This window comes from Stegodyphus dumicola, chromosome X1 (assembly GCF_044657685.1).
Source record: "Stegodyphus dumicola isolate Sdum_Otavi_A_Nest chromosome X1, ASM4465768v1".
Classification (NCBI taxonomy): domain Eukaryota; kingdom Metazoa; phylum Arthropoda; class Arachnida; order Araneae; family Eresidae; genus Stegodyphus; species Stegodyphus dumicola.
Window position 1 is genome coordinate 225311223 of NC_140780.1, and position 14781 is coordinate 225326003.

Here is a 14781-nt window from a genome sequence, read left to right on the forward strand (position 1 = left end):
TTAATTTCTTTACATGCGCTTTCTAAAAGGAAACCCAAAACCAAAAGAACCTACAAAACATTTCTTGAGCCATTTCGTACAATTCTAAACATCGAGAGTTTCGAAGACTAATTGCATTGTTCTACTAGCAAATGTTAATCGATCTATCACACTAAATAATTTACCATAAATCTTCATTCTAATTTTGACTGCCAAGCTTATGATGCACTTAAAATTTTCAAGAGATGAAAATTTACCACTGTCAATAATAATGAGATATTGAAATCATTCATCTTGATGTTATCTGATTACTTAAATTTATACCGTTTGTCATATATTCACATGAAAATATTCGAAATTATATTTAGATACGATTTCCTCAAAATCTTGCTCTGATATTCTTGATGATTATATCAACTCGTACATCTCTTCGAAGAAACTAAGATTTAAAAATATGCCTCATTACAGGTCTTAGTTATGATTTTATCTGTAAGCCATATACTTAGTTTAAAATCCCTGCACCAATGTTAATATTTTGGTTTATGCATATGTAAAATTTATTAGAATAAGCAATGTGGAAAACCTGAACAACTATAAAATTCATAATTTAAAAAATTATTGCGTTCTCCCTCGTATTCTGCAGGTTAAGTGATTAAATCGTTCAGCTAGCAAATTAAAGATCCGTTGCTTGAATCTCAGTAAGCTCGCTGTTGATCTTTTATATCTCTTCTTTTAAAAGATCTAATAATCTCCGCAATGATGAAATACAAATTATTTTGGAGACGGAATACAAAATTATTGCCTAAAACACCACTCAATAACTCAGTTATTGTTAAATCAAATAAACGTTAAGTTTATTCTGTAGTTAATGTTACAAGTGGCTACCCAAAACATCGCAAGCAATTTCTAAATATTATACAATAAAATTATAAACAAATATTATGGGTAAACTTGATTCTTTGAAATTTTTGGTATCATTAATACTAAATCGTGTTTAAATTTTATGATAAGGATATCACTGTCAGGAAGAATGAAATTAGTATGCTTTAATAGCTTTAATATTTTAAACTTGGATAAGTCACATCCAATTTATTACACAGTTACTTTCGCATCTAGATAGAAAATCCTTAAGCATTGTGAAAAGGCAAACTTGGAGGAAAACTCTCCAATTTTACGGTTAAATATCTAAGTATGATAGCAAATGGTGACACAATTTAAAAGAAACATCTGAAACGATTACAGATAATTTTGTGAATGGCTGCAATAAAACTGAATAATTTGAAAGCAATTAGCATGTTAACTATCAAGTATAAATTGCTTTCGGACGTGAAAGGTAGAAAGTATTGCATTAGGAACCTGGTAGAGAGAATTCCTTGAAAATAAACGCCGCTCCTGCCCAGAGTACAATGTAGGAACTTCCATCTCCAAATAATCGGCTGCGTGTGCTAGATTTGCAAAGAGCCACAAGTAGAAATGTTTTTGTTCTACATTGAAGTACGTTTTAATGTTTATATACTCAGAACAATATCTATACGGCAATTACAATTCTTTAATTAATTAGCATTTTAAAATTCAAAAGGCTTTAAGCATTAACTTCATTTCTTTTCCTATTTAGAGTCGAAGATAGTTATGTATTAAAAGAAAAATTTTACAGAGAAAAATTTCTTATAAAAATATCATTTTAAAGAATTTCAGCTGGCATTTTAAAATCAATAAATTACTTAATATGCGTATAATGGAAGCCAATAATATATAATGTACAAGATCCCAGAGTTCGGGATATTTTTTAATTTACTGTAAGAAAGAAATGAATTGTGCATAACTAAGAAGTCAAAAAGCTTTCAAACTGTAAATTATGCTGAATAAACTTTTTTATGAAGGTAATTTTTGTTCGCATGAATTTTTCTCATCAAACTACTGATCTTCCACATATACCTTTTTACTAACTAGGTGTATATTTAATGAACTTACGCCTTGAAAGGATAGGGAAATTAATTTGAAATACAGCTCTTAATCTCCATTGTTAGTTAACTTCCAAAAATCTGTAGTTTTAAAATGCAAAATTGTCATTCGAAAAGATGCCCACTCTGATTATGCGGCTGGGCTAATTGCACGAATTTTTCTCATGAATAAAAAGAATATAAATAGATAGATATATAGATATGCAAGTAAAGAGCAACAAAAAATTCTTGAGAGCAACCAATCCCAAAATTAAATCAATTAAAACTAAGATTTTATTCAAATTCAGCCTGATATTAAAAGTTGCATAATTTAATACTCATAACGCTTCTAAAGTTTATAGACTAATTTTTCAGTTTAAATTTCAGCAACATAAAAAGTCTCACGCAAAGTGTTTCTTGATGTTTTGGATTGTTTTTGAGAAGCAAAGAAATATCATGGTAAAAAAACAGAAAGTAGAGTTGCTTTATGAAATACTTTTTCTTCTCCTAAAATAGATTTCTCCTAAGAGCTTTTTTCCTTCTCTTAAGAAGATTTCCAGCACTGAATGATAAATAAGATGTAATACTGTAGGTCATAAAAATGCTAGAGCGATTATCGTAGTTTATTACTGGCAAATCTAGGCTACCACAAAGCAATCTACTCGATTGCATTTTTCTTAAAGCAGTCATATTATCACTGCATGTCTAGTGTTAAAAACGTATTGTTCTTTTCCTTTGCTTTTATTTTCTAGCTTACGTTATCATAAAATTGCATTATATAATAAACACAACACATAAACTAATATAGCAATCTAATTTTTATGTTACCCATAGGAGCCGATAATCAACAGCATGCTATTAATATTTAATCTTTTGAGAAGACAAATATTATACGAGGATTTATAATTGCATGAAATATTCTTGCCCTTGAACTCCAATGAATTCAAGGATTAACTGCAATTTGTATCATAGCATTATTTATAAATGTCGTAATAACTGTACAGATTTCACAATAGGATACTTAAATTGCTGTTATCAGAGGGTTTCACTGGACAGCATGTGAACTGTCCTTTAACATGCACATCTCTTATGAAACTTCTCTTTCTAAGGTTTTATTCATTTTTTAAATAACATTCAATGTTCAAAGCGAACTTTCCTATCGGTTTCTTCCATTTCTACGAAGCGTCTTTTTTCTTGAGTTCACCATTAACTAAGTAGATAGCACCCTGAACAATAATATAATTCAAATCCTGGTTATTAGACTGTCTTCACAAGTGTATTTGTGGTTCCTCACATGTACAACACAAATACGAACTAGCTTGTTTTAGGACTTCTCTGCGACAGCATCCCAGTTTTTGCTTAAGCAATTCTATGTCATCTACTTCTAAATTTTAGCTTTATTTTACAATTTCTCTCTGTGTCATAGAAGGCAGACATTGAGTTTATTCTGGTTCTATTAAAGGCGAAAACTCACCGGATGCAATTGGAGTTTAGTAGAAAGACTAGTGAATGGTACTGCAGCCAAAGCCCAGTTTTCATAATGATTATTTAGGGCCTACCAGCGGCCGTGCGCTAAAGTCGCTGAACACTGGTAGTTCGGTTAGAGGTTCAAATTCCGCGAACGGGCTGGCTGGATGGGCGTTTTTGTGGTTTTCCCCATGTAGGCATGGCTCCCCTTAGGCAAACAGCCCTAGTGTGCTTTGCCATAATCTCAATAAACCAAACCAAACAACATAAACAACCATAACCATCTATAATTTTCTTATGATTATAAACAGCATTTTTATTCTGTAAGCATAAGTCCCTGCAAATTCTCTACTTTGGTGTAATGAAGAATGATGAATTAACCTTTAGTTAATCTGATGGCTAATACTAAATCATTTGTTACTAGGATTTTGAGAGAAGACTTCTTGTGAATGAATTTTCACAGAATAGCATATTTCATTAATTTATATATTAAAATCATGTCTTAGTGACGTCGTCTTTCAGGCAGAATCTTTTCACTACCCTTACCTTATTTTAAATTCACATTATTCCTTGAGAATTTATTCTCAAGAAATCAGTTCTACTGGAGCTTCCTTGGAAGCCGTGATTGAATGCTAATATTTGAACTTAAGTAAACTTCGAAAGTAAAAAGTTATATTTTCTTACATCAAAGCCGCTCGCATCAAGCATATAGCTTACAGTAAAATAAAGATGAAATTAAACAATACACCTCAGCTACGGATTTATTTTTCTTTCAACCTTTCCTTATCTCTATGAGAGTATTTTACGTAAAATAATTTGCTTTGAGGTATATCGGCATGATGCGAAAGAAGTTAGCCTAATTGATATTCTACGCCCGTTAAGTACTCTGCAAGGTATGTTATGATCGATAGATTCATAAAATGAAAATGTTACATTATTTTCTGCATCATTAATGCACACGTAGTTCAAATTTGCTCCTTAGGTTTATCTTATTATAAATGTGAAGGACTCGAAAAGACAGTTTTTTTTTCCCTGGAAAGTCTTAGAAGCAAACTCGAGAATGGCGAATCAAAAACAGATAGAAACTAAGTAAGCTAACACGAGATGGCAAGTCAGGTAATAACGAGAAGCGTGCTCTCGTGACGTTGCAATAATGAAGATTTTTTGGCTTGCTTCCAGTTTTAAAAAGAATAAAATGTTCCTTGAAGCAGAAATTCGTTGGCAGATCAAATTTCTTCTTTAATTTAGACGTTGATTGGAAGGTATTCCTAACATGCTGATTTCGGATTCATTTTACTGAAAGTGAGATTTAAGATCACCATAAATCAGGATAATTAATTAAATGAGAAAGGTCCTTTCTTTTTTAAATTAAAAGGTATAAAGGAAGAAATATGAAACCATTTAGAGTTCTTGGCAGCATTGCAAATGTTTAAAACTAAAATGTCGTTTAAAGTGAAAGCAATAAATTTGTTCTTGGCAGGAATATGAAAACAGTTTTATATAAATTAAAAACAGTTTTAACCCTTTGCGGAAGAAACCTTAAAAAAAATCTGCTCAGTAGATGGAAGAAATTTCCACATAAAATGTGTTGAATTATTGAAAACTGAAAACATTTAACATTATTTCCATTTTGCCTTGATCCATAAACTCGCCAAGTGAATCTTTATTTTTCACATTTATTTCAAAATATTAGTCATTTTTTATTTCTTTAATTATACTTCCTATTTGTTCCTCTGAAGAAAGCAGCTTGAAAACTGAAATGGTTCTTCTGTGCTGGGAGTCTACAGGCTCGGAAATTTTGGAAAAGTGAATAAATATACCCATTGTAGAATTTCATTTATTTCTAATTCCATCCTGCATTTTATCTTCGGAACTGTATTAACTTTTCATATACTATAAATTATTTTTATACCACTTTTACTCATATTAGCAGTGCTTTTCGAAATACTGCACTTACAAGATTTTCAACTTATCATCTTTGAAAAAAATCGAATTAAAATGTTATCATTATTTTATTTTATGTTATTTAAGCTGTTTGCAAAAGTTTTCTTTTTCCTTTGGTTTTCTGTATATTTCATGGTCCTTTCCCGACCGTAAAATTAACTCTACTATGTAAAGTGCACATACGTGAGAAAAGAAACTGAAATTTAGGGTAAGTCAACATTAAAAATAAAAGCAAAGCAAAGTGTATGTAAGAAACGCTATTAATACAATAAATTAACAAAATTTAAAAAATCAGAAAATATGAAAATTAATTAAAACAAGAAATCGCACATGATAACAATACCAATATCACTTCTTGTTGCCATACTGAAGGTTTTCGATCTTATATACAAAATATGGCGCCGTTTATTTGGATGAATTCGTGTTCAAAGATTTAAAATGTTTTAATCAAGTGCTCTACAGAGTTTAATATTAGAAATTAAATTAAACTTTCGTAGAAGAGCTTTACAAGTAAGTTTCACTTAATTAATACTGTCTGTTTACATATATTGTTAAATAAAAACTTATACATAATACATGTGCAACAGATTAACAGGAATGAAAAATTATGAGTAATACGAAACAAAGCAGCTCGAATAAATATAAAAAAATTCCATGTTAATTCAGGTTATATTTGTTACGTGCTGTGAAGTGCAATTATGTTACGTTGTTATAATAATTGATGATAATTTTATGTTGCTATAATTTGCTTTATACAATTAATGTTTTATGAGATAAAATTAATTTATTTCTTTCAAAGCCTCAAGGCAATGGTTTTTCAAAAATAGCTTGTTATATAAATCCTGTAATGAACGCAACTTTTTGAATTTTATTTCCTATGTTCACTGTATGAGAAAAACAATGCTGAGTTTCCAGACGGCCATCAAGTGTCTCAAAACAAAGAGAAAAACTAATTCATGCATTCCCGTACAAACAGCTGCAGCTGAAAGTAAATATACTCGAAATGAGAAAGTAATTGATTCCTTTTAAACTCAGTAAACATTCAGTAAGATCAGTTAAATACATTATGCATGTAAGAGGCGGATTATTATTCATATAGCAGTGTGATATATTGCTATAAACGATCTCCTCTGGAAAATTACTATGAGGCGCAGTACACGTGAATAATGTCCACTATCTCCAAAAATATGAACTGGTCATATTAGTGTTCAGTAAATTTCAATTACTCTGTTTTTTTATTGCCTTAGGGAGTTAACTTATTTCGATTTAACCATAACAATCAGAAGGCATAGATATATTGTATTTATATTACCGTTTCTTTAGAATGTAGAAGACTTTATGATCAAGAACGACAATATTATAGAAATCAAATTTTTAAAATTTTACTCCCAGATTCTTTAAAAATCGTCAAACACCACTATGAATGCACTGAGAATGCGTGGTGGATTATCAGTAGATTATCGTAGCATATTATCATAGTAGATTATCAAAGTCAAATACAAAGTTAAAAATAAGGTCCCTAGATTGCAGCAAGATGTACAGATATCGTCATTAACAGTGAAATACTCAAATAGAAGCCAAGAATATCCTGAGCTCAAGAATATCCAATCAGTTTAGCTTACATGGGGCATATCAGAGGTTGTAAAGTTTCTTTATGTTAATTAACCAATTGCTTTGCATTTTGGATCTTTGCTGTCACTTCCGTTTTACCGCCAGAATGCAAATTAGTTTGCGTGTATTTAATATGAGGGTTTTTTTTTACCTTGTAAGACAGAGCATGTTGTGCCTCTCGAAGCCACGTTATGGAGTTCTTCTCTTAGATACGATCTTTAGTCTTCGGCCTTGCATTATAATTGTCAACAGTTGAAAATACAAGCCTGTTAAATTTTGAGCTAGCTTCGCATTAAATTGATTTTCGGCAACTAGCATATTTAATTTAAATTTTACATTTGACTTCTGTTACTTTAAGTTATTATGCCGCAAGAGGTTGGCTGAATTTTACGAACCAGATGAGCTTTCTGTTCTTATTGAGTTTTAAACAAAGGATATTTTACACACTTCTGAAGTTCCAGTTGTTATTTTAGACTTGGCAGTAATTCTCTGGCAATCTGTCTACGGCTTATTTAAAGTTTATGTATAAGGTTTAGTACAGTATGATTGCAAAGAAGATTTCTAAACTTTATGAGGTTTAAGTCCTTACTTAAAGACACGCTGTTCCAAATAAGCGAATAATCACTGGTCATTTTATTGACTAGTTGTCTTCGTTAGGATTCGCTCCAAATATCCAGCTGCTTTAAGATGTTAATAGAGAGAGAAATTTTAAATCAACTAAAGAAGATTATAACGATACATTGCAGAGCTTCATGTAAAATGAAAAGTATTTATACTAAAATAAGAAATCTTTTGTTGGTTGAAATAATAAGTGAAGTTAAATTTAAATTCTTCCTTGCTTGAATTCTCTTTCTCTGATGCTTGTGCGTCAAAATAAAAAAAGAAATATTTTATGATGAAAATGCTGCAGAATTCATATTAAACTAATTTCTTTTCAAACATTTCTTTTAAATCTGCTTGGAGTTTTAACTTAAATCGTCTTAGGTACCAGCTTTTGAACCACTGAATTATTTAATTTATTTATCATGTAATATCTTCAAATATCTTCAAAAATGACGATAAAAAGAAAATTTCGATAAAATATGGGATGAAAATCGGAAAAGTTGAAAATTAACAGTAAAAAAGGGTTAACAAAAAAAGAAAGAAAATTATCACCTTAAACCGCTAAGCTTGAAATTGCTAAGACTTTGAAAAACTCTACTTTCATCTTGAGTTTGATACTTGACGGTAGAACTGCGCAGATATTCCCGTGATTTTTCTCTTAGAGTAAAGAAAATGTGTATTGGTTTAATACAGAAAATAATGCATTAAAACTTCTCCTTTAAAACAAATGACTCTAGAGCGCAAGCAAACATTTATGAACACATACTGTACTCGAATGCTTGTATTAAACTGCAGGTGTATCTTCTGCTGATATGCTAAAACTTACGAAATGTGGGAATAGTTAATAGTCAGCTCCAATAAGTTACATGATAAATAAAATTTTTCTTGCGTTCCGCATCACATAATTAAAGACTTAACGTGCAATTTGCTGCAATTATATCTGCTCAGTTTGTTTTTTTTTTTATATAATTTCTCTCCTATATGTATAGTCCAACAGTGCATTTTATTGTACAGGGTACAAATCTACCACATAAAAATAGTTTTATTTAGCTCTAAAATTACTTAATATGCGAAATCATGTCTCCAATGTCCATAATCTAGTGCAGCTCTTTATTATTTACCTATCTGCATAATTTGTTTCATGGTTAAATAAAATGGAAATTTATCGTGTAATAAGCAGACGTTTAATTTTCTGTACTTTTACACATTTGTGAAAAATTTTAATTGAATCATTTACAGCTACTAAATTAATATATTTCATTTACTTATTTCAATTAGAATTCCTATATTGATCGTTTCAATATAGAAATATAATTTCAATATAGTCAAGACAAATTAATTATTTATAAATCTGAACGTAAAATTTCCAAGATTTTAATTTTTTATTTTATTTGTATAAATATAACAAAAAATTCTTAATCTTTAAATAAATAGGAAACTCATTTGTTATATCAACGCATTGCTTTCATATCGAATTCGGGGGCCCACCAGCGGCCGAGCGGTAAAGTCGCTGAACACTGGTAGTTCAGTCCGAGGTTTTAATCCCGCGAACGGGCTGGCTGCATGGGTGTTTTCGTAATTTTCCCCATGTGTTAAACATCTGTGTAACGTCCACATTAAACATCTGTGTAACGTGTATACGAGCCAGTTTCCCTTAGAAAGTCCTCCACGAAGGCATCCCGCCCCTTATGCAGATAGCCCTCGAGGCTTTGCTGTAATTAAATAACCTAACCTAACCACATCGAATTCAGATTTTATCCAATTTTCCTATTTTTCTCTTTTTAATATTCAGAATATATATTAAAGATTATTAATGCAAGTCATGTTGATAAAGATGTATACATAACGTATTCAAAAACTTATATGCAGGCTTCATTGATCCTAGGTATTCACTTTGTGTCTAAATATGTACGTCTATTCGCAAAGTTTCTCAAACTAATATAGAAGAATATGATAGGAAAAGACTGCTGTAAATCAGAATCTTAATATTTATATCGCGTATATATATTTATATCTTAATAGTTATATTATATAGCAAAAAATCCAATTTGTAAAATATTTATTATGCTTTTATGAATGAATAAAAAGGTCTTTACCTTTACAAAAAATCGGGGACATATTTGTAATAGATAATTACATGTTAATAACGGGTGCAGTTTCACCCAGCACCGAATCATTAATCATCAATTGCAAATCTGCCTTAAATGTGGTAATAGTTATTCTAAATTGTTTGACAATAGCTACTGAGAAGTGATCCAATGCAGTAAATTCGTTCTAGGATATCTCTACAAATTTTGCACTTAAAGGTAAGGGATATTTTAGACATTTTAATTTGTTGGAAAAAATGTAAAATGTTACATTTTATAATTTGAGAATACTGCATCTCCAATTCTGATCTGTTTCCCTATATATACATATTTATAATATACATATGTGCGTGGGTGTGTATACATACCCACACAAAAGCTGTGTATGTGTACATATATATGTTTAAATGTATATGAATGAAGGCATTATTCGTGTCATAAAAGATTAATAAAATGATAATTAAGAAGCGTCTCCAAAAAGTTCGGAGTTGAAATTATCTGGACTTATATGAAACACACCACATTCATTATTAATCACAGATAATATATGTCGAGTTCTTTTCTGCCAATATATGCTATCAACTTACACTAAAGGATAATATAAATGTCTGTAGGTCTACTAGCTTATAAATGTTTATAGATGCAGCAGTATATAAATGTTTCTGGATATTTATTCATGAAAATATACATGAAACACTTGGAAACAGAAATTATGATTAAAAGATTCCCGGAAGTTTAGTGATGGAAATCAGTCTCGTATTTAAAAACGTTATCAAACTTATTCTTCAGGATAAAGAATAAAATTTAAGAGCTGAATTATATTCTGTCTCTGGTAACAAATTATCTTATTTATCTTCTCATTATCGAGCACAAATAAAAACACATATATAGTTATATCCACAACGGTAATTTGTGAGATTTTATGTTTACGAAGTATCCTACCTGAGTTTATGCATCATAAAATTCTTTTAAGTAACCCCTGATGATATTTTATTTTCTGAAACTTTCGTCTAAATATCAAATCTGAAATTATTAGAAAATTTCAATATAAAATTTGCTTCACAATTTTTATAACTTTATATTTTCAAAACAGTACAGATGTAATTTATATCTAATAGTCCTTAGTTTTCTTACCCTGAATTTTCCTTCTTCGAAATTATTTCATCTTATGTCGGTATGTAATCTCGAAGTACTTTCGTACTTAAGTATTGAAATTCTACTAATTAGATTAAATGTTTTAGGTAATGTTTTTGTAAATAGAGCTTTTTAAACACACGTATATGAATCATCACTGAACTCCGAAAACAGTAAGAAAGGAGGATGATAGACAAACTAAAAACGTATAAAAGAGCACGTACCTTGAAGAAGGAAGAGCACCGTTGGCCACATGGTCTTCAAACAAGAACGAAATCCGTCAGTCGACCATCCTCTAGATTCCGAAACGCTAACAGCGCCACTCGCAAACTTTACTGCTCGAACTTCCAGGAGAGGTTTAATCGAAGGCTACTTCTACGTACTAAAACCATAAAATTCAGTTCAACAGCAATATCGCGAAGTAATTTTAAAATGAGCATATATTTAGAATTCCAATACAGAGTCTCACGGCGATGGATATTTTTTTTTCCCGTACAGTGTTGCCCTTTCTTGCTTTGAAATCGTTCAGCTTGTTAATCGAAAATTCGTTGAAGTGTTACAAAATATAAACTCGATAATAAAATAAATTTCAAATTCAAATTAAGGCTTCCATATGCCCATATTCTATGGAAGATTGCGTTATTGAAATTTTGATTGCTCTAGGTACCATTGTTTTATTACAATGCGAGAAACATACACACATTCATGCAGATTCTCCATTATTTAATTTCTTTAAATATAATACAGAGCAATAAAATTTGGTGGCAACAATTTGAAAAGTGAAACAACGCTTAACGTGAATCGACGCAACATATCAAAACGAAATAGCCCTTCAGAGCAAATTGCCCCTTTGGACTAAAAACATGAATTTCAATAAAAATGTACAAAAAATACAATGAAATAAGCAATATCCCTTAATACAAATATTAATTATCATAATAAATAAATTAACTAACTTCTCATTGCCTTCTCTTGACAAACGTACAGTATTCAAGAGAAGCATTAAATTTAAAAACTGCATAGAATTATCGCCCTCATTTTTCCGAGTGGCAACAGTGCTGATATCAGCAACAATGGTAACAGTGATATATCAGCAACAGTGGTTGAGTGCCATTGTTGCTTATATAGGGTGGCCCAGAAGTCACTTTACATTTTGAAAATTAAATAACTTTTTCTTAAATGACTGTATTTAATTAATTCTTTTTTATTTTTTGCTTATTCACATGTCCATTGAAATGGAAATGAGCTTCATCTCCCATGATCAACTTGTGAATAAACTCATTGTCATTTCTTGCAGTTCTCTGAAACCTGACAGCATAATTTACTCGTTTCTGAAAGTCTGCTGGTTTTAAAGATTGCACTAATTGAACCTTAAAAACGCGTCACTAAGTTCCTTATTGCAGGCCTACTAGGGGGAGGTCGAACATTAAAATGGCGCATATCTTTGCGTTGCAACAATTGACCGTCCATTTTCAAAGTAAAATTCAATTATCTTCACTCGTTGTTCTGTTGTAAACTTATCCATGCCAAAAATTTCCAGGGATTATATTTTTTAATTCTTAAAAGAGAAAAAGAAATATATTAATAGAAAAAAAGTTATTTAATTTTCAAAATGTAAAGTGACTTCTGGGCCACCCTATATAATGACAGAGAATTATCGATTTGATGCGATTTCATCAAAAAAACATAAAATAAAAAAACTCATTAGAATTTTGAAAAAATCGCTTAGAGGTGCACTGACTCTTGTCTAGATGCACCCCTATATACACAACTTCGTAGCCTTGGGTCTATCAGCTTACGCGCTGCGCAAAAAGAAAGATGCACACACAGACAGACTTCCTTTTATATGTATAGATGATATTGAGATCTTTAGGTTTCTTACTGGAAAGGACATATTGAAGAGCATAACAAATAGCAACCAGAATGAGATCGATGACGAAGTGAGAAACGTTAATAAAAAGTAATGTACAAAACCTTCGCCAGGGGATATGTTAAATGCATTTGGCACTTTACGATTCAGTTTTCAAATTGAAGAAGTGTATCAGAAGTTTTCTGTGCATTAAAAAGATGTGGGCTAATTATTTTTCGAAATGAATTTATGTCATTTTCATCCGTAATTTTAATGGAATGAATAAATTATGTAATTTTGCATTTATGTTTCATTTTACTACTATTTTACATTAAAAATTTTAAAAAAAGTTCGTGGTTTATCGTAACCTCCATTTTGCGAATTCCTCCATTTAGCGAATTCTTTCGCGGGATTCTGCGACTTCGTTAAATAGAGGTTTGACTATACTATAATTTTAATTCATATTCTATACAGCAGCTTTAGAATTTAATGTTACTTTGTCTTTCGCAAGTTGATAGTCCTGAAATTGTTTTTCACGTATTTAGTTTTCGGCAGTGGTATATTCACTCCTTCTTTTAACCTCATGTTGTTGTTTTGGGGAAATATGATTTAACTTTTTCACTATTTATTATAAGTGGATATGTAGAGAGTGGGGGGGAAGAAGCCCATTTCTTACCAAAGCCCAGTTTTCATAATGATTATTTAGGGCCCACCAGCGGCCGAGCGGTAAAATCGCTGAACAGTGATAGTTCGGTCCGAGGCTCGAATCCCGCGAACGGGCTGGCTGCATGGGCGTTTTCGTGGTTTTCCCCATGCGCAACGCGTATACGAGCCAGTTTCTCTTAGAAAGTCCTCCACGAAGGCATCCCTCCCCTTAGGCAGATAGCCCTAGAGGCTTTGCCATAATTAAACAAACAAAAAAAAAACAAGGAGCAAAACAATTAATCTAAAGCATTGATTTCATTTTCTAGTTTTTTTTAATTTAATGTTTTGTATTTTTAATGGAAAATTTGGCAATAATGTTTTCAAATAACCAGGTTTGAAAGTTATATATATATTTCCAGTTTTACCAAGAGAAGATGTTTTGTAATTATAATTAAGTCTGCTGATAAATTAAACTTTAAAATATATAATTTTGCTTTAGTGCCGAGAATTGTATAAATTTAAAAGTTTTTAAACCACATATTTTTGATTAAATTTCGGGTATTTATATGCTAAATTACAACCCTTTAAAATCCTTAAATGCAAAATAACATTCAATTCGCACCACATATAAACCAGAAATTACTTTATTTTTCATATCTCCATTTTAGTGAGTTTAATCTGCAACGAAAACGTGTTTTTCTGAAAACTATCATAACATACATATAATTATAATTAATTTCCTTCAACAGGCTATTTGTTTCAAAGCGTTACAATATAAATTACATTGGTTAATCAGTAAAGAAATACGGAAATATTATCTTCATAAAAGAAACAAAGCTTTCGCGGAGGGCTTTCTAACAGAAATTGTGTTGTGCTTATATTCTGTGGGAGAAGACATGAAAATGCTTTCCGACCTGCTCACCTTTTGGCATCAGAGACCAGTTCAAACTCCAGCGTTCAGCGGTTTTACTCACTTGGTAAGTAAATATGTCTTTGATTATAATTATTTTCCAAAAACCTTGCTTATTACCGAGTGTAATTAACTTCTGTATTTGATAACTTAATTTGTTTTAATAAAATGTTAATAAAATACTTTTTCTACTTTTTATTGCAATTTTTCTTCAAAAATTTTTATTTAACATCGGAACTGATCGATACTGGAGTTATTTTTTCAGGGTACGAGAGGTAGTTATAAAAAACTGGCAAACGTCAGATTTGTTTTGCCAAAAAAATAGTCCAATGGTTTATATTATTTCTTCCACAACAAAATTAAAAACCTCATAACCGTTTTTATTTCCCTAATGCTACATCGTTCAAGAATAAATCAGAAAAAGAGAAGACATATCTCACTTTATTTCTTAGTATTCCAGTCTTGACAGAACATTAAGCTAAGTTGCTGCTTCGCCTACTCCACCTAGCACTAATTATACAACGAATAACCGAAAGTGTAAGCGTAACAATTCATGAATAAACCGCAAAAATTCTTGATTAACAGTAAATGAAGCCAACTGTGCTTCATTTA

The 14781-nt window shown here is 30.9% G+C and overlaps 1 protein-coding gene across 8 annotated transcripts in view; it reads right to left on the reverse strand.

Annotated features, from left to right (window-relative positions):
* The window catches only part of LOC118191115 (carbonic anhydrase-related protein 10-like), a 164418-nt gene extending 153289 nt beyond the window's left edge, over positions 1-11129 (reverse strand). For all 8 annotated transcript variants that reach the window (XR_015038793.1, XR_015038792.1, XR_015038791.1 and 5 more), the window contains exon 1: positions 10990-11129. Coding sequence is in view for 4 of the 8 variants with exons in the window: in XM_035361907.2 (XP_035217798.2) it covers positions 10990-11020 (31 nt within the window). In the remaining 4 variants the exon portion in view is untranslated. The remainder of the gene's footprint in view (positions 1-10989) is intronic.
* Between the last annotated feature and the right edge of the window lie 3652 nt (positions 11130-14781).